At 35.2% G+C, this 21,232-nt stretch overlaps 1 protein-coding gene across 6 annotated transcripts in view; it reads right to left on the reverse strand.

Annotated features, from left to right (window-relative positions):
• ANKHD1 (ankyrin repeat and KH domain containing 1) overlaps nucleotides 1-21,232 on the reverse strand; it is a 134,419-nt gene that overhangs the window by 42,455 nt on the left and 70,732 nt on the right. For 3 of the 6 annotated variants that reach the window (XM_086702556.1, XM_086702547.1, XM_086702552.1), the window contains exons 11-14: nucleotides 13,944-14,000; nucleotides 4,729-4,816; nucleotides 1,462-1,589; nucleotides 1,118-1,261 (exon numbers count right to left, since the gene is read on the reverse strand). In XM_086702556.1, the coding sequence (XP_086558682.1) occupies nucleotides 1,118-1,261; nucleotides 1,462-1,589; nucleotides 4,729-4,816; nucleotides 13,944-14,000 (417 nt within the window). Of the gene's footprint in view, nucleotides 1-1,117; nucleotides 1,262-1,461; nucleotides 1,590-4,728; nucleotides 4,817-13,761; nucleotides 14,001-21,232 lie in introns of those variants that run through there. The other 3 variants (XM_086702572.1, XM_025923734.2, XM_025923738.2) reach the window with 2 other exon arrangements.

A 21,232-nucleotide genomic window follows, 5' to 3' on the forward strand; every position in this document is an offset into this window, starting at 1 on the left:
CGAGAATAGTGAATAGTGAATTGGACAAGCTCCGGCAATCTATAAGCCGTGAATGATTTAAGCTAAAGAGAATTAGTATTACTCTCTTGTTAGAGAGAAAGCCTTATTGGGGCCTTGTTGGTTCTGATTATAGTTAAGAGTACAAGTCACATATTAACTGGCCAATTTACCCTTGTTCAAATTCTGTATGGGTCAAAAAAAAGAAAAGCCAACATAGTTGCCAAATTGTGGTATTTTAGCAGTTCTCAGGGTAACATTGTGGAAAAAAACTTAAGATTTCACTGAACTTTGTATACTTAGTACACTCTACAGTCTCTCCATATTTTTAGGTAGGCTTATAAATTACTTTAATGAATTTCTGATGCATATATCCTAGTTAACTATACCCTGGTTGACAAAAGTAGCTATCTCTACAATAATTAATACTGTATTGGGAGGTACTCAGGAAGAAGTTATCTCTTGGTTCAAGATTATGCTTAAGGTATTTATTAAAAACAACCCTACAGTATGATGACAACTTGGAAAATTTGTATTTATATTTGGTATTAAGTGTTTTGTAAAAAGGATTTTTTTTTCAGTAAGATAATAAGAAATTTTCATGTACTTTTGAAGAAAATAAACCTTAAAGATTTGGGATCATGTTTATCTCAATAAGTAATAGAAAAGAGAAACAAATCCATTTTGCTTAAAACTAATTTTATTTTGGGGTGCCTGGGTGACTCAATCAGTTGAGTGTCCACCTCTTGATTTTGGCTCAGGTCATGTTACCAGGGTTATGTGATCAAGCCTCACATCAGGTTCCTTACTGGCATGAAACCTGCCTAAGATTCTCTCTCTCCCTCTGTCCCTCTCCCCAGCTCACATTCTTTTTCTAAAATTAAAAAAAAAAAAAAAATTGTTTTAAACCTAATTTTATTTATTTATTTATTTAATTTTTAAGTTTATTTATTTAAGTAATCTCTATACCCAACGTGGGGCTTGAACTAACCACCCTGAGATCAAGAGTTGTGTGCTCTTCTGACTAAGCCAGCCAGGCACCCCTAAAAGTAATTTTAAACAAAAACTCCCAATCGATTTAAAGACCCTATATTTATAAATCAACTCTGTTCTACTTTACCTGAGATTGATCTTGAGAAGGTGAGGTGAGCTGAGACACATCTGTAGTAGGAACTGACAGAACATTGTTCGGATAATCCAACAGATAAGAAACAACATTTGTATGGCCACCTTTTGCAGCTTCAATGAGCATTGTAGAGCCATCCTGAGAAAAATTGATGCTATTAGTTAATTATCTGCAAATTTCTGCTTATGACTGCTATAGACATTTAGTTTCTTGGCAACCTGCCTACAACCAACATTCATTTATAAACAGTAATGAATATTAAGCACCGAGATGAGGCAAGCATAGTTTCATTATCTTTTAATAAAAACTATTTATTTACTTATTTTTAAGTAGAATACCTTGAGTCGATGAGTAGGGTCAGCTCCATGAGCCAACAGTAGCTCAACAACTGCCAGATGACCTCCTGCACAAGCCAGTGACACTACCGTATGGTCATTATTGGCTGTAGCCCTATTCACATTGGCACCTTCAAAGAAAATCAACAGCAAAATTAGAGAAAGCTGGAATCAAGTCAAGTTTGCAGATAATAATATCACTTTAGAGTTTTTTTGAAGTATGACATAAATTAAAAAAAAAGCAAACAAATCCTAAGTGTACAGTTGAAAAATTTTTACAAAGTGAACACACCTGTGTAACCAGCACCCAGATAAAGAAACAGAACGCTATCCACATACCAGAAGTCCCACACCTTGTGCCCTCTTTCAGTCACTACCCACCCCTCCAATGGTACTACTATCCTGACTGCCAAACTGGTATTAGTTTTTGAACTTTATATGAATGAAATCATACAGTGTACTCTTTTGTGTCTGGCTTCTTTTGCCCAATTTAATTAATTTTCTTTTTTTTTTTAACATTTATTTATTTTTGAGACAGAGAGAGACAGAGCATGAACGGGGGAGGGGCAGAGAGAGAGGGAGACACAGAATCGGAAGCAGGCTCCAGGCTCCGAGCCATCAGCCCAGAGCCCGACACGGGGCTCGAACTCACGGACCGTGAGATCGTGACCTGAGCTGAAGTCGGATGCTCAACCGACTGAGCCACCCAGGCGCCCCTGCCCAATTTAATATTTGTGAGATTCATCCACAATGTTGCACGTAGCTGTAGTTGGTTTATTCAATATCACTTTTAAAATGGAAAATCTAGAAGACTAAGATTAATAAATATATACAGGTTAATGAAAGCCTCAAATATTATGTCACTCTCAAAATGTTTCAAAGACACTTTTTACGTACTTGTAGAACGTGGCAATATAGCCAGGTCTCAAAGTAGAGAAAACAGATTATTTAAAAATAATATTTAAGAGACATATAATTCTTCATATTGTATAATTTAATAGTCAGAAGGACCTGGATATGGAGAGAAGACAATATCCAAAAATGTTATCTGAAAGGCTATTTAGTAAGTTGTTCAGAAGCGTTGTTCAACATGACCTGAAGAAAGTCTAAATGCAAAATCTTTTCTTAGACACAGAATCTGAAGCGGGCTCCAGGCTCTGAGCTGTCAGCACAGAGCCTGACACAGGGCTCGGACTCACGAACTGTGAGATCATGACCTGAGCCAAAGTTGGACACTTAACCGACTGAGCCACTCAGGTGCCCCACTGCTAGAATTAATTTATTTAATTTTCAGAAATATCCAGTTGAACCTAATCCTAACTCACATAAAAGTACCTTTTGGGAAGGGCAAGACACACCAATAAACATTCTTACATTAGCAATGTGAAATTAGTTTTAAGGTTGTTAATAATAATAAATTTAGATGGTAGGATTGGTTAGCAGCTACTATAACCTAGAAAGGCTATAATCAATGTGTTCTTCCTCCTGACAAGCCTAATTACATGCTTAGCAGAGTTGTCACAGGGTATGATTAGATAACTTCCTCAGTAAAGGCGCATGCGAGAATTCCAAAGGTTACCCATTTGTTTATTATTACTTCAGTATGTTTGAGGTAAATTGCTTTTACAGACTATGTTATAACATTGCGTAAAGATATGCTTTATTTGATAACAAAAATGTGACATTAAGAAAATAAACCTAGGGGAGCCTGGGTGGCTCAGTCAGTTAAGCAACTGACTTCAGCTCAGGTCATGCTCTTGAAGTTCACGAGTTCCAGCCCCACATTGGGCTCTGTGCTGACAGCTCAGACCGTGAAGCCTGCTTCGGATTCTGTGTCTCCCTTTCTGCCCCTCCCCAGCTCGTGCTCTATCTCTCTTTCTCTCTTTCTCAGAAATAAATAAACCTTAAAAACATTTTTTTTAAATAAAAAGAAAAGATGGGGCGCCTGGGTGGCTCAGTCAGTTAAGCATCTGACTTTGGCTCAGGTCATGATCTCACGGTTTATGGGTTCGAGCCCTGCATCGGGCTGTGTGCTGACAGCTCAGAGACTGAAGCCTGCTTCGGATTCTGTGTCTCCCTCTCTCTCTGCCCATCTCCCGCTTGTGCTCTGTCTCTTTGTCTCTCAAAAATAAATAAATGTAAAAAAAATTTTTTTTAATAAATAAAAAGAAAACAAACCTAGTTGTATCCAATTAAAGAAGAAAAGTATATTTAAAATGATAAAATTTTATACTGCTTTCTAAATAACACAAAATGTCCCAAGTTTTGCTGGAATGTAGATATCAAATTTTTATTTTTATCTAAAATTTTTATTTCACAAAATATAACATCACCTGAGCAGACCTTCCTTGAATTTTAGCATCCTACCCCAGGATCTTTCATCAGATGCCAGAGTACCTCTAACACTATACACAGAGTTAGGCTGAACCAAATGAAATGGCTGATATTACCATTTTTGATATATAAAACGACAGTTTTATATGGTTCAACCTAACATGGCTTTAGCAGTGTTTCACTTTTTCATAATAAACAGTCTTGAACTACCTTTTCACTCATCATTTGAACTTCTTTGCTTGAATATATTTTAATAATATAATCTCTAGAGGAATATAAAATTAATAAATAACAGCCTTGCATACTTGGTTAATTCAAGTGTATGGTAAACAATAGTAGTGGCCTTTCTTCCACCCCTCCCCACCCAACCTTCCAGCAAAACTTCCTTATCATTAAGTGTTGAACAATACTCTACTAAATATAGCTAGATATTTTATATTTGGCTTTTCCAACTTTTGGGAGCAATAATATGCTACTTGGTTGATGAACTTCAAACTCAAATTTAATAAAGAAAAATCCCAATAAGTACCTCATGAACTCTACACTTACTAAATAAAAAACAGCAAGAAAAGGTGATAATACGAGGTTCCTGCTTGGCTCAGTCGGTTAAGCGTCCGGCTCTTGATTTCGGCTCAGCTCATGATCTCACAGTTGTGGGTTCAAGCCCCGCACCAGGCTCTGCACTGACAGCGCGGAGCTTGCTTGGGTTTTTCTCTTTCTCCCTCTCTCTCTCTGCCCCTCCCCACTTGTGCATTCTCTCTCTCAAAAAATAAACTTAAAAAAGTATTTTCTAAAAAGACTAGAATACAATGCTTGTACTGTAGGAAAAGTCGCTTTCACATAAATAAAAATAAATAAATAAACAAACAAACAGTTAAGGATTTTTTTCCCCAGAAATCACAGCTTCTTACAAATGATGACTTATATTTTCCTTACCTTTGCTAATAAGAAACTGCACAGTGCACAAATGACCAGCTCTTGCAGCTTTCATCAAAGGTGTTCTTCCACCTTCAGATTCATGTTCCTATTAAAGAAACAAAAAATAACCCATCAGTGCCAATTCATTAACCATCTATTTTAAACACTTAGTACAAATGACATGATAAATAAGAGATTTAATACTTACTCAATGTAGCCACTTATACTACCCATTTCAATTCCTACAAAATGTAGGATTAATTTCAGTCCACACTAGATGGTGTAACTTTTTTAAGGGCAAGTTCAGTTTTGCATACCGAACAGCATTTAAAGATAATACTTATGTTCAGTTTGATCCTCAAAGAGAAATAGCTGCATTTTTCTAAGCATAAGGCTAAAAAGATGTTTTCCTAACTATTCATATGAATTATGAAAAAGCAACCTTAGTCATTACAGGTGAGCAGGAAGATTGTGATCCTAAGAGATTAGAAACCAATAAGAACTCTATCAAAGGGCAGAAACCAGTCCCTAAAGTAAAACACTATGGTATTTCAAGAAAAAAGGGAAAAGAAAAATATACCAATGAGCAGACATTTTTTTAGAAATTAAATATGTAAGTAGTGAAAGGCAAAAACAACAGTTTTATAATAGCAGAAAGATTGCTGTTCCTTTTAGGAAGTTTGCCAGCAAGAGAAGTGAACGATAAAACAGCTTCCAACCATCCAAATATCAAATGCCACCAAAAGGAGCTTGCTTATATTATGTAGTAAGTAGTCCTGTTGGAAGAACTGTAAACTCTTACTATATTCATCTCAGTATGAAAATGTAGCTGATAAACTGCTTCCATGAAAAGTTCACTCACCTATCCCCTCTTTCATTATCTATGCAAGCATTAACTTCTGTTGTTCTGGTCCTCTTTTGCTACTAAGAAAAACTTGATAAAGAACAGTAATTATCTCAAGCTTTACTTCAGCTCTATTCTAGTTAACTCAGAATCCTTTAGCTACCACACAGTCAACTTAAAAATAGTGTGCTCTGGAGCGCCTTAGGTGGTTCATTCGGTTAAACATCCAATCCAATTCTTGATTTCAGTGCAGGTCATGATCTCACACTTGTGAGATGAAGCCCCTCTTCGGGCGCTGTGCTGAGCATGGAGCCAGCTTGGGATTCTCTCTACCTCTGTCTCTGCCCCTCCCCTACTCGCATGTGCACACATGCTCTCTCTCTCAAAATAAATGAACCAAAAAACTTAGTGTGCTTTGCCAATAGGATGCAATTTAGTCAGTTTATATAACTATACCTAATCTACAACATGGGCAAACTAACAACGAGAAATAAGTAGATTGTCAACCTAATGGAAACTTCAAACTGGTCTGCAGTGATGGAAATTACAGTCTAAAAGAGATTTTAATATTTTTATCTTGATAGTGTAGAATCTCTCAGCCTCTTATAAAAATTAATGTTTCGACTTCTTGATTGTTATGTACAGATAAACCCATTTTAAGTTGAAAATATCTTAAATTGAAAATGCACTTAGGGGTTCCTGGGTGGCTCAGTTGGTTAAGCATCTGACTTCGGCTCAGTTCATGATCTCACAGTTTGTGAGTTCGAGTCCTGCATCGGATGAGCACGAGCCCTGTATCGGGTGAGCACGAGTCCCACTTTGGGTGAGCCCTGCTTCTCTCTCTCTCTCTCTGCCCCTCGTGAGATTCTCTCTGCCACTCACTCACTTGCGTCCTCTAAATAAATAAATAAATAAACAAATAAATAAATAAATAAATAAGAAAATGCATTTAACACACCTAACCTATTAAACATTATAGCTTAGCTAAGCCTACCTTAAACATGCTCAGAACATTTGTGTTAGCCCACAGTTGGAAAAAATCACCAAGAACAAAGCCTTCTTCATCATAAAGTACTTAATATCTCATGCAACTTATTGAATACTGTACTGAAAGTGAAAATGGTTCTATGCATAGAACAGAATGGTTGTGAGTGCATTGGTTGTTTATCCCTGAGATCCTTGACACCACGTGGCTCACTGGAGCTGCTGCTCACTGCTGCTTCCCAGCATTTTAAGAGTATCTTACCAAATAATGCCAGCCCAGAAATAGGTCAAAATTCAAAATTCGAATGCTTTCTACTGAATGCATACTGCTTATTGCATATTGCAATATTGCAATTGCATATTGCTTTTGCATCATTGTAAAGTCGAAAAATCCTAGGTGAACCATTATAAATCGGGGACCATCTGTATGGACGTAGCTATATGAACCGCTCCTTCATCTTTCAATCATATATTAGTTTGTATAACTATTTGGCTAACATGTCTCTGCCACTAAATTGTAAGCTCCATGAGCATAGTAATCACATCCATTTTTGCTTACCATTATATACCTAATGTCTAAAACAATGACGTGTTTCAATAAGGTTTACCGAGAAGGAACCTAAGTGTAACTGACCTCTCAAATCTTCCCTTTCATAGTACTGAGGTTTGAAGTTTTAATTTTCTACTAGGTAAATAAGAGAAAGAAAAGTTAATTTGACAAGAAATTAAGAGTAGTAGCTAAACTCAGAGTAAGACATTCATTATCTGCATTTGATAATACATTGTTACTAGAACATGGGTGGGCAATAATAACATCACTTTTCCTTTTTTTTTTTCTTTCTTTCTTATCTCTTAAGCCTAGCAATGACACCCATCAGCATAACAAGGTCCTGTGAATAATGGCAAAGACAAAAGATTTTGAAAGCCCTCCTTTAAAATAAACTTTTAAAATAACTGTTAGGTCTGCATATATCAAACATTACTACAGCTGTTAAAGGATAAGAAATCACAAAAGTACAGTCCCAAGATCCTCACCCCAAGTCAAATTCCAAAATTCAACATACTAACCAAATTTCTGAAATGAAAGGTGTGAAAAGATGCCTGTTTTATTTTCCTCCCTATAAATATATATACATGCACTTTTTGGTTTTGAGAAACATTATTATGTTTGAGAAAATGGTTGATAAAACAATGCCCCAACTTTATAAGGCATTATAATATTTCACATCTAAAATCAATACTGTAAATCCCACAACATATATCATTTGCCCCAAAACATCTGACCGTTAAATCTTTCTTTTAAAATAGGAATGGGGCAGGGAGCACCTCAGTGGTTCAATCGGTTAAGCATCCGATTCTTGATTTCAGCTTAGGTCATGATCTCAGAGTTTGAGAGTTCTAGCCCCCCATTGGGCTGTGTGCTGACAGTGGGGAGCCTGCCTTGGGTTCTCTCTCTCTGTCACTACCCTACTCATGCCCTCTCTCAAAAGATAAACTTTATTTTAAGATAAACTTAAAATAATAATAATAATAAAAATAGAATAGGAATCGGGGTATCTGGGTAGCTCAGCCGGTTAAGCATCCTACTCTTGATTTTGGCTCAAGTCATGTTCTCCGTTTCCTGTGTGGGCTCTGTGCTGACAGCATGGAGCCTACTTGAAATTCTCCCTCTTTCTCTGCCCCTCCCCCACTCACACTCTGCTTCTCTCAAAATAAATAAACTTAAAAAAAAGTCTTTGTCCCCCTCCAAAATAGGAATCAAAGTAATATATACTACTTACTTATGAATGTTGGGTTTGTTAGCACAGCCAATATTTGTTCAAGATCAATCAAACTTTAACATATAAATTATGATTATTTTTCCTTCATAAACACAGAAAATTATTTTCCAAGGTTATAAACTTAATATTGACATTGTAATATTGCTTCTTTCTCTGTTTTGGGGAATAGCTAGAATAATAGAGTTCATTTGTTCCTTGAACATTTGGTAAAACTCACCTATAAATCCATCTGGTTTCTTACCTTCATTGGATTAGATTTTAAACTACTGAATTCAATGTGTAACACTTACTGTTCTATTGAGGTTTCCTGTTCGTGAGTCAATTTTGATAATTTACATACTCACAGAAAAAAATCAGTACTTATCTCATGTCAGCATTCAAACTTATTCACTGTTCATATGACTGACTGCCTTATACATTTTAAAGATCTCTAATGTATCATATAGTTATAACTACCTTTAAATTTCTATCATTTACCTGTGCCTTTCCCCCTTAAAAAAAAATAGTCTGCCTTATTTTATCTATTTCAGTAGTTGTGTTTTGTTGTTAAATCAGCTTTTAATTTTGCTTTTTTTCCCCTATTTTTCCTTTTTTATCCCTATTTTTTGTTGTTTTCTATTCTATAAATTTTGCTTTTATCTTTATTCCTTTCTTGTTTATCCTGTTGTTTTTTTATTAGCCTCATTTACTTTCATTTTATATAATATAAAAAATTTCCTTCTAAGGACCACTTTAGCTGTATCCTCTTACCTAAGTTTTGATGTGTAGTTTTTGTGATAACTTCTTTGTAATTTTTACTATGATTATAACTGTGATTGTCTCCTACCCATGCACTATGTAAAAGTATCTTTCTTCATTTTACAGGTGTATGGGATTTTAAAAAAGTTTTTATTGTTGATTTGTAATTTTAAAGCAATAGAGACCAAAGAAATGTAGCCCATATGACTAGTAAGTTTGTTTTAAAGACTTTTTGTGGCATATAACATGGACAATTTTTATACGTGTTCCATGTGTTGTTAAAGAATATATATAGCATATATAGTGGAAACAATGTTAGCTCTTTATTTACAAGACCAAATTTGGGGCACCTGGGTGGCTCAGTCAGTTGAGTGTTTGAATCTTAGTTTGGCTCAGGTTATGATCCCAGGGTCATGAGATCAAGCCCCATGTCAGGCTCTACACTGAGTGTGGAGCCTACTTAAAACTCTCTCTCTCTCCCTCTCTCTCAATCTCTCTCTCTCTCCAGCTGCTCCTCTTCCACCCTCTCACTCTAATTAAAAAAAAAAAAAAAAACTTAAAAAAAAGAAAACTTGAGTTTTCTATTCTTAACAATTGTTTTGTCTATTTGATCAGTTTCATGCAGAAGTGTATGGAAAAAATCCTATCACCACAAATGTAGACTTATTTTTCTTGTAACTTTGTAATTTTCTCTTTTACTTAGAGAGAAGATCGTTAATTACTGATTAGTAACTGATTGTTATGATCAGTTGGGAGCATTTATCTCTAAAAATGCTTTTTACTTAAAATTCTACTTCATCTGGTATTAATACTGCCTTACATACTTTTTCCATCACTTTGTCTACCTTTCTCTATCACTGTCTTCAGATTTATCCCCCGAAAACAGAATTTGCTAGATTTTGGTATTATTCATCTAATTCAAAATCTCTGCCTTTAACAGCTGTGTCCAATAGGTTTACGTTTGTTCTGATTACTGATATGTTTTTAAAAAAAAAAAAAAAGTCAAGTTTTTCAGTACCTGATCCTCTTCTCTTGAACACAGGGGCTCTAGTGTGGCCTTTCCACCTTCTAACACATCCTTCTGAATTTCATGCTATTGCTGCCTAGAATTTTAGTATTACTTTGGTTTTAAGCATAAAAATTTGGGTTTTGTATTTATAAATTTTTATTTATAATATGTTTCACTAATTTCTTTGCTTACCGTAGCTTCTTGCATCCCACGCCTTCCTCCAGGATATATTTCTCTCCTTATTGATGTACATATCTTTTAGTAGTTCTTTTGGCAAGGATCTGAGGTGATAAGCTCTTTTATTCTTTGTAGATCTTAAAATAAGCTTATTTTTCCTTCTCTGGAATAGTGGCTGAATACAGAACTCTATTTTTTTTTCTTGGTATGTGGAGGATATTACTTCCCATTGTCTTCTGTGATTATTACTGTTGATGAGAGTCTGCTGTCAAAGTTTGATCGTTGTTCCTTTGAAGTAACGCATTTTTTTTTCCTCTAGTAGCTTTTAAGATACTGTTCTTTATCTTTCAAATTCTACAGCTTCATTTGTTCTGCTTAGTGATTAATTTTTCAACCAAGGATTCATGTCTAACTTCAATTCCAGAAGATTCTCTACCATTAGCTCTTCAAACATTGCCTCTGCTTTGTTTGCATCTCTATCCTCTCATTCAGGAACTTCAAAGAGATGTGTGGTAGAGCGTCTCAATCTACCCTTGCTCTCAGTTTCTCTTTCATATTTCCCATTTCTTTATCTTTATGCTATATCTTGTTATTTCTTGTTTTGTCATCTGATTCACTCATTTTTTTTATTCAGCATGTCCAATATACTACTTAACATATGTTGAATTTTTATTTCCACAACTTTCTCCCCAAAGTTTAAATTTTTTATTTCATACCTGTTAATTCATAATTACTGGCTTTCATTTCATTTTCTCACATTGTTTTATGGCTATTGGTTATAGCTTAAAATAAGCATGTTCAAAGTCTTTTCTTTCAATTGCCTGGGCTTGTATTCTGCTGCTTTGCTAACTTTTTGTTTGTTTGCATTTTGACTATCTCTTGATGTAGATTTGGTCTTGAACGCCGTAATTTTTTTGTTTGTAAAGCTCATTTTGCGTGGGAGTTGTTTCTTTTATGTCCATCCATAGGTTTATCCCTTCTCATCAGATGGTTTGAAACTTGCCTGAATCTGGTCCTTAAAGTCCATCTCAAAAGTAGATCTTTCATTGGCAACTTAAATTTCCAGTCTTATGGAGTAATTTCAGTTCTGCTCACTAAATCAAAAACCAGTGGCCTCCCAGTTCTTATTTAGAGTGTTATGTTTGCATCTTCATTCTACCAAGAACAAGTAGATAATTTCTAATCGCAACCAATGGCAGTTGCTTGGAGGGTTTATTTTTTTTTCCATCTTTGTTCATAGGTAGGGCAATAAGGTCCAGTTCCTTGCTTCAATCTAGCAGAGTAGATCTGCTGGCCTCTCTGTCTATTATGCATTCGGTCCCTGTGTCCCTACAGAAACTGAAATGCCAGTCCCCAACCCCTCCCACCCCGTTTTGTTTTGGTTTTTTTACTCTTAATTCTCCTCGGGCCTACAGCTTCAGCTGTGGGGCCATGATCCATTTCTAGTCCAGACTCCAGACTTTTAAAATCTTGTTTCTAATATAGCTACATATTTTTAGTCTAATATAGCTCCCATATTTTACTTGTATCTATGGACTTGAAAACGACAGAGAGCAGAGAGGTTTCAAAACAGACCAACACTGACTTTACCTTCTTGACTGGAAGTCATTTGTACCTATATTTAAACAAGCTTGAAATAGCTGAAAAGGACTCATTAAACACACAATAACCTAGACAGAGAGAACTTGGCCTTTAAAAAAATGTATTAGGAGTTTTGTGTATTTCACAAATAGTTTTAGACCAAGAAAAAAATAGGTAAAAGTTTTCCAGCTTTCAACAGTTAAACTAAAAAAATATGTATACGTTATTCTTTAATAAAAAGTTAATAGTTAAAAAGTGGGAGGTCATATTTAAAGTTAATTAAGGTAGCTAATCACTCATGGTTGAAATATACTGATAAATGAATAATTAGAACTGATAAGTCCCCTAAAATCTTATCCGTGAAAAATACACTGCAAAGTTCTGGTTCTGATGAATAAGCACTAGGAGAAAAAAGGCGTAGTTTTTTTTTGTTTTTTGTTTTTTTTTTTTCCCATTTGGGCTTAGATAACAAAATTTAATTGAAAATAAACTTTATTATTTTTGTAAATAAGTGATTTCCTTTAAACTCACAGCCATGGATATCCAAGGTATACATCTAAGGATTGTAATTATATCACAGAGGCAGCACTTCTTGGAGTTGGAGGAGGACATTGTGAAGGGAAGGACCAGAATCACAGGGAAGTGAGGGAGACTGTTTTATACCATATATGTACTAGAGGATTCTGATGGACTTCCCTGGGGGGTATGTTCTTTCAATCCACCACTGTTATTTTAATTATTACCTGAGTGATGTGCTGTTACTTATCTTATTCATATCCCTCAGGAGAACATGAAATGCAAAAAAGATTGAGGCACTAGTCTAGGGCTTGTGTTTAGCTCAGTTTCTAAAAATCACAAATAACAAAGAGAAAAACCAAACTTCTCAGTTTGGATGGAGGAAGAAGGATGGATTATAAAGCCAAGATGGAAAAGGAACAGAACTCAGCAGTGATACAGAATAATCTATGGACTCTAGCAATGTCTCAAAGTGTGGAATATGGAAAACTTGTCATCAGAATCTCCTGGGATATCATTTATAATGTAGATTCCCCATTTCGGATCTGCTAACTTTCAACTTCTAAAAGGGGGGCCACAAACCTCATTTTAAAAAAAGCATCTCAAGTTTTGAGACTTACAGCCAGAGAGAGAGACTTATAATCAGATTTCCTATAATAAATCTAGGGAGAAAGAAATACTTCATCTGAAATAACACTTAGCTTTACATTCTTGATCGGAGCCTAAGATAGTATACAACTAAAATTCGTATTTTCACATAATATTCTGTGAAATATATTTACTTTTTTCAAAATAGAATGAATATAACAACTTCGTACTCAATAAGCCAATAATGAAGATGTTTAATAAACATTGTGACTAAGAGCAGCTTGATACTAGGAAGTTTATTTTAGAAGGTCTAAGCTAATTGTGATACAATCACAATTTATTCTGAATTTTAAAATTAAGCACTGCTCCTTAGTTTAAACAAATCTCTCTGCATTAAAATGGATACTAAATTTGCTTAAAATCATCAGTACAAATTTAACACATTTTCTCAAAAGAAAAGTTTGCTTACACATTCACCTTCTTAAAAACCAATTTCAGAATGATATTACAGGGGACAATTTTATGAAAATAATTTTAACTTTATAGAAATTAACGGCACGAATAATAGAGTCAATGTTTCACTAAACTAATTTTTTTGTTTGTTTGAGGATTATATAAAAAACAGTCTAACATATCTCCCTGCATCTATCTGAGTTTTGAATTTTTGATGAAAAAAGTTGAAAGCAAAGGATTTGGTAACTGAGACTTTCTCTCTGGAGTATGTTAAATGTCCCAGTAAGGAAGAATGCAAAAGAAGTATCTGAATAAGAAAATCTATTTTCACCTAAGATTTCTTAGGAATACCACATAAAAAGAATACTAAGGAAGCAAACTACTAGTAACATAAAACTCTTTTTATTGGAACTTCATAATCTTTTTCAATTGAAGAGGATTTCTTTTGTCACCCAGCAAGGTCCTGGAACTTCTTGGCTGGAATTCAGATATCCAGAGTTCTGGTTACCTATAACATCTATTCTTTATGTAGTAGCTTACAAGCATCAAAGGCCTCCCTCACCTGATGCTTGGCCGGATCTATGCCCTCCAAAATAGTCTTCATGTCCTCCTGCTTGTCCTGTGAAAGGAAAAAGAAGAACTCACGGATCTTATTCCAAAAATGAAAATCACATTTGGCCATGAAGACCTTGTGACTGGTATTGCAGGTGCTGGGTTTTGTAAACTCAGGATCTTCAACTAAAAGGAGTCTCATCTATAGAGACCATAATCTCAGAAGCCGACTATGATTTTATTTTAAGGGTATGATGTGGTTCTCTACAAAATAACTTTAATATAAACTTTAACACATGTAGATATAATTCTGCTGAATTTCTTGAACTCGTGCCTTTGTCCTCAAATACAACTAGAGCCACAGAATCAACAGCAGTGTCTTAGTATCTAACCAAGGAGAATAATTAAATCAAATGATTTGGGAATATCAAAAGTTGGGAGAAAAAGTAAGGAAAATACTAGAAGATCATTAAATAGTTATATAGCTTTCTCTCCAATGATAAATGCACTTGGTGCTCACACTTTTCAACTAAAACAGGAACCTCCAAAGGACTTGAGAGATGGAACAGACCTATTTTCTCTCGATCTAGACTCATGACAGAGAGAAAGTACTTGAAGGTAAGACAGGGATACAATAGAAGAAAGTGTAATAAGCCTTGCAGTCAACAACCAGGGTTAACTAAGTCTCCAAATAAAAGAAACATGGCCTAAAGAAAGCTTTACTTCTTAAGTCACCTCTGCCTCTTACTTGGGTGGTAGGCTTACCTAAGGGGATGTATGCTCCTATGGTAGAGATGTGGTGAGAAAGTATGCTGAGACAACTACAGGACTTGAAGAAGCTGACTCTTAAGGCTCACTTTCTCTCCCTCCCCCACTGTCATATGATTTCCAACAAATAGCAAGCCTCACTCAAATATAAATAATAAGTACAAAGTATCCAACAGAGAACCTATTGAGAAATTCTCACAAAAATGCAAACAATAAAATTTTAGCCAAATAATCCCTATACTTCCAAATAAAGAGAACCTGAACTCTTAAAAAACTTGAACAAAATGATACAGCAGCAAGAGATTTAAAAGTAATAATGAAATAATGAAACCATGAAAACCACATAAAAGCACAAGAAAAAAAGTGACCCGGAGGATGGGCTTAAGAAAGAAACAACGCAAAAGAAAAGAAGAAAGAAATGAATTGGCCACAAAGATAATAAGAACAAGAAAGATCCATTATACAAATAATAAATATCCCAGAAGAAAACAGAATAGAAAAAGGAGCATAGAAGGATATAACAGAAGAAAACTGAAGGAGGGGGAAGAGGGGAAGACCTGAGGGAATGACCCAAAATCTTCAGACAGAAAGCACTCACTAATTTCCAGGAAAAAACTACTATAAAATAATAAACACCAAGACATATTCTGATGAAGTCACAGAGGTTTAAAAGTATAATGAAAGACTCTTATGATAATCCAGGCAGAAGAAAGTTTACTTACATATAATAGGGAATATTCTAGCAAGCTTTGGCAATATTCAGTACCAGAAGAGAGAATAGAGGGCTTAAAATTTTGAGGAGAAAAAAGAAGCAATTCAATAATTTGCTATATGGCTATATTCATTTATAAATACAACATACAGTAGTCTTAAAAATGCAAGTACCTGTAAACTCCTTTTTTGAGGGGGAAGAGAGTAATTTCAAATCAAAGTACCAGTATCAGCTAGCCAAAAGGTGAGTCAAGATTAGGAACTCAGGAATTAAGAAGCTACATGCTATGAAAAAGTAGTAAGGCAAACACTAAATCCTCTAAACATACAGTTAAAGTTAAACAACTATGAGAAACTGGGTCATAAAATGGATTGTAAATATAAATGTTATAAAACTATGACAATGCAAAAATAAAATAACTCATGCAAATCCTATGGTAGAAGATACATTATTTTCCTCTTTTAGAATGGAGTCAAGTGGTGCCTGGGTGGCTCAGTCAGTTAAGCATCCGACTCTTGATTTCAGCTCAGGTCATGATTTCACAGCTCACGAGTTCAAGCCCCAAGTCAGGCTCCATGCTGATAGCATGGGATTCTTTCTCCCTCTCTCTCTGCACCTGCCCCGATCTCTCTCTCTCTCTCTCTCTTTTTCTCAAAATAAATACATAAACTTAAAAAAAAAAAAAAGAGGGGCGCCTGGGTGGCGCAGTCGGTTAAGCGTCCGACTTCAGCCAGGTCACGATCTTGCGGTCCGTGAGTTCGAGCCCCGCGTCAGGCTCTGGGCTGATGGCTCAGAGCCTGGAGCCTGTTTCCGATTCTGTGTCTCCCTCTCTCTCTGCCCCTCGCCCGTTCATGCTCTGTCTCTCTCTGTCCCAAAAATAAATAAACGTTGAAAAAAAAAATTAAAAAAAAAAAAAAAAAAAGAAAAATGGAGTCAATATTGTCTGAATATTTGAGTTTTTAAAAAAATCATTTTGTTAAAGAAATTAACAAACTATTTCAAAACTTGCATTTGTAAATGATGTCTGAATAGTTTTTCAGAAAGTAACTTTATACCAGGCTTCAACAGTTCACAAAAGCTTTGGGAGCAATTAATGAGCAGCTCATAGGGCTACTTGGAACACAAAAAGATTTTTTTAGATAAAATAAACATGGGGGTTATGATCAGAGATTAGAAAATTAAACCATCAAGCAAGCAAGCAAGCAAGAAAGAAAGAAAAGAAAAGGGAAGAAGAAAAGAAAGGGGAAGGGAAGAAAGGGGAAGGGAAGAAAGGGAGGAAAGGAAGGAAGGAAAGAAGGAAGGAAGAAACAACTCGAATTCATGTTTATAAGAACGTGGAGAATCAGATTTCAACTGTTAATAGAAATATAGACTGGTTCAGCATTTTTTAACAATTTGGCAGCAGCTATCAAAATCTTAGATGTGGACGCTCTGATAACCAGTAATTTCATTTCTAGGGATTTATCCCTATATATACATTCACAAAAGCAGCAAAGATACGTAAATATGTTTAACAGTATTTAGTGTAGCACTACTTACAATAATTAAAAAACTGTAATAACCCAGAAGTTTATGAATAAATACATGGTTGATAAATTATATAGAACACTGGGTATCTGTGAAAAAGAATGAGAAATCTGTAGGAACCACCAGAGAAAAATATTTTAAGAAAAAAGTTACAGAACAGTCTATGTGATAACAAATCTGTTCATATAAAAAAAGACCTATAGCTCACATACGTGGACTCTATATATGCTTGGAGGGTATAGAAATGTCTAGAAGGACACACAACATATTGCTTAAATAAAAAAAAATTATGAAAGAGGAACTGGTTCACATTTCTATTCAATATTTAATATAGGTAACAAATTAATCCTTCAAAACTTTTTCTTTTGACGAACTCCATATCAAATCTCATTTCACAGAGATTGAGAACTGGAGAGTGTTAACATATCTATGTTCAAAACACTCAGTTTCAACTATTCTAAAAAAAATGCTTGAAAAAGATTCTTTGGCTGGTAAAATACAATCCAAGGAAAGCAAAAAGAGTCAGACAGCCTACTTCATGGTTAGGGATGAAAATTAGTGATAGACCATTATGACATATTCAAAGTGCCGAATTTCCTCATCAGTGCAAAAGGGCTTCAATTTTTATTAATATATTAAAAACCCTTAAAAGCTATGGTCAAAACTACAGAGAAAATCAATGTAATAAAAAACAAGGGTGCACGGGTGGCTCAGTCAGTTAAGCATCGAACTTTGGCTCAGGTCATGATCTCACAGTTCATGACTTGAAGTCCCACATCAGGCTCTGTCCTGAAAGTTCAGAGCCTGGAGTCCGCTTCTGATTCTGTGTCTTTCTCTCTCTCTGCCTCTCCCCTACTCATGCTCTGTCTTCTCTCTCTCTCTCTCAAAAATAAACATTAAAAAAATTTTTTTTAATTTATAAAAAAACCAAAATTCTATCTCAATAAGGAATTTATACAAAGCATTGAACAGTGATGACTATTTCCGTCAACATATGTGACTTTTCATCATACACATATAAAATATCTCTGGAAGGATACAGGAAATGAACAGTATTGATTGTCAATGGAAACTAAGTGCCTACGGGACACTTTTATATTTTGTGAATTTTGAACCCTATAAAGAAATCACCTATTTAAAACTAAGAAACAAATTTTTCAATCAATTATAAACTTTAGTTATACAATAATTTAGCCACAATAATGAGGAAAATAACTGATTGGCCCAGGACCAACTACTCCTCAGTACAGCAGAGATATCATAATTAGCAAGGCTGTGTACCTACCACACTTCTTTAGGTTGGTTCTATTTATTTATTTCTTCTAAAACAGATTCATTGTGAGCATAACAAAAAAAACATGTTCTATCTCATGTCCTTGGTATCCTTTCCTTCCATCCCTTATCTTCAAGGTGGCAAATATCTTAAAGTAAAATGGCATTCTAAATCCTTTGTCTCTCATTGAACAATGTTTATATATACTTGAAAGCCAAAGCTGTAAAAAAGAATCCTATGCAGAGGACATTTTGAAAAGTTTTAAGGTATATAAGATGAGAAGATGTAACACAAGTTTATCTTGCTATTTGAAATAAACGTCAACTGTAAGAAAAAAAGAAAGTATTTATAATTGAATAATTCCAAAGATAACTGGAAAGACTTCTATTCTTGAGCAGATAGCTTACTTAAAACAAAAATCCACGTCAAGGAAACTCTTCCTATTTCTTTAACAGTTTTTAGGATAAAATATTGATAAAAGACTTAGGGTCAAAGAAATAATGATTTATCATTATAATGCCAGATTTTGCTTTATTGGCATAGTTTAAGTTAATTGTGTATTTTAGGGATTAATAGCTTTTATCTAGTAAGATAATCTATACAATATGTTATGACAAGTTAAATCTGCTATTAAAATTAACAACAAAAATAATGTTGAAGGTGGGGCGCCTGGGTGGCGCAGTCAGTTAAGCGTCCAACTTCAGCCAGGTCACGATCTCGCGGTCCGTGAGTTCAAGCCCCGCGTCAGGCTCTGGGCTGATGGCTCGGAGCCTGGAGCCTGTTTCCGATTCTGTGTCTCCCTCTCTCTCTGCCCCTCCCCCGTTCATGCTCTGTCTCTGTCCCAAAAATAAAAACAAAAACAAAAAACAAAACAAAACAAAAAAAACAACGTTGAAAAAAAAGAAAAAAAAATAATGTTGAAGGTAATTCAAGATACATCTAATATATATAAATATTTTTAGAGAGAGAATAATTTATATAACACTTATCACCATTACCAGTGATGGTTTATAATCTTGAAAATTCATTTTCTTTGGGGCATCTGAGTGGCTCAGTTGGTTAAGCTTCAACTTTGGCTTAGGTCATGACCTCACGGTTTGTGGGTTCGAGCTCCACATCAGGCTCCGCACTGATAATGCAGAGACTGTGGAGAATTCTCTCCCTCTCTCTCTCTCTGCTCCTCCTCGGCTTACATGCACGTGCACATGCGCCCTCTCTCTTTTACTCTCAAAATAAATAAACTTAAAAAAATTCATTTTCTTTAAGGATTTCATAGCACTTTATACATTCTTGGACTAACAAACCACTGAAGATCATCTAGTCCATCTAATTCCTCCAAATAGGTAGTTCACTTGCTCTTCAGAAATCACAAAATTAATGTTTATTTATTTTTGAGGGAGAGTGAGTGCAGGGAAAGGGAAGAGAGAGAGGGAGACAGAGGATCTGAAGCAGGCTCTGTGCTAACAGCAGAGGGCCCAATGCAGGGCTCAAACTCACAACTGTGAGATCACGACCTGAGCCCAAGTCAGCTGCTTACCCAACTGACCCACCTAGGTGCCCCAGAAAATTAGATTTCTAAAGCCAGGTTGTTAAAGATCATCTGGTCTACAACCCTCATAAAAAAAGGAAGAGGAAGAATAGGAGGAGGAGGAGGAGGAAGAGGAAGAGAAACAAAGAAACCTAGAGAATTTAAGTGATTTGCCCAAGGACACCCAGCAGAGCCAAAGAAAGAATATTTACATGCCTTGGTACAAGAGTCCAGAAAATAATACTAAATTTCATTTTACAAACAAGAAGATTGAGGCAAGTGTTTGCTTATTGTATCAGTGACATGATGGCTATAATGAAAACTTACGTGCACTCTCTAATGTTCCATAGCATAGTTCTTTTTAAACAACTAAGAGTAGCCTTTGTTACTCATTAGACCTCCAGTCAGATACAGGATTATAGGATGCCTTCCATAGGTACTTCTTCCTAGAGTAAGTTCTACTTTTGAATAGCAATGCTGGCCTATAAAATGCTAAGTTGGGTCACTAAATCTCTTTATATGAACATAACTAGAATGTACTTACAGTTCCTATTATCTGTATTAGTTGTTTATTATAGGAAGTACTCCTTGAGTTCAGAACTTACTGATCAGTTATACTATGATATAACTCTTCTAGAAATGAAAGGCCAAGGAGCTGGAGACAAGAAAGAAATACTTATTTACCTGATTTATATATCACTCTTTTTCCCATTCCAAAGTTGGCCTTGGTGGCAAATACACGGGAAGGAAATTCTACAGATGACAATTACAACTTATATCTTACAAATGTGTCAAAGTTTTAATACTGAAATGAACGTGTCATGATGAAAAGAAAAAGATTCTATCATCTTCACAAACGGTTTGAAAAACATAAACACCAAATCAAAACACCTCTGACATATTAGCTAACACAAAGTCAAAATTAAAAGCAAGCCAAGAGGAATAAAAAGCAGGGTTTTATAATCAAATTATACTATTGCATAGTTAACAGCGCAAATTCTCCACCTTAAACATGAAAAGTAATAGTAATGGGAAGACTGTGGTAAAACAAATAAAGCCATAAGTGCTTTAGCGCAAATTCTCCACCTTAAACATGAAAAGTAATAGTAATGGGAAGACTGTGGTAAAACAAATAAAGCCATAAGTGCTTTAGCGCAAATTCTCCACCTTAAACATGAAAAGTAATAGTAATGGGAAGACTGTGGTAAAACAAATAAAGCCATAAGTGCTTTAGCTATTCATCTCTGGATAGCTACAGAGATGAGAACAAGTATGAAATACTAAAACTCTGCCTTCTGGTCTAACGACCAGTAGTCGGGGAGAATGGCCTAGAGTAATAATGTAGGATACCAGAGCAGTGTCAAAAAGACTAGAGGAGTTAGTCAATTTCAGTTATTAAATGGTGTTATTAGTAATTTCTGATCAAAGAGTTAGGTAATGAATATGCCAGGACATGAATAATATAAAAATTTCTTTACAGAGAAACAAGAT

This window comes from Puma concolor, chromosome A1, assembly GCF_028749965.1.
Source record: "Puma concolor isolate L17-30 chromosome A1, mPumCon1.1.hap2, whole genome shotgun sequence".
Classification (NCBI taxonomy): domain Eukaryota; kingdom Metazoa; phylum Chordata; class Mammalia; order Carnivora; family Felidae; genus Puma; species Puma concolor.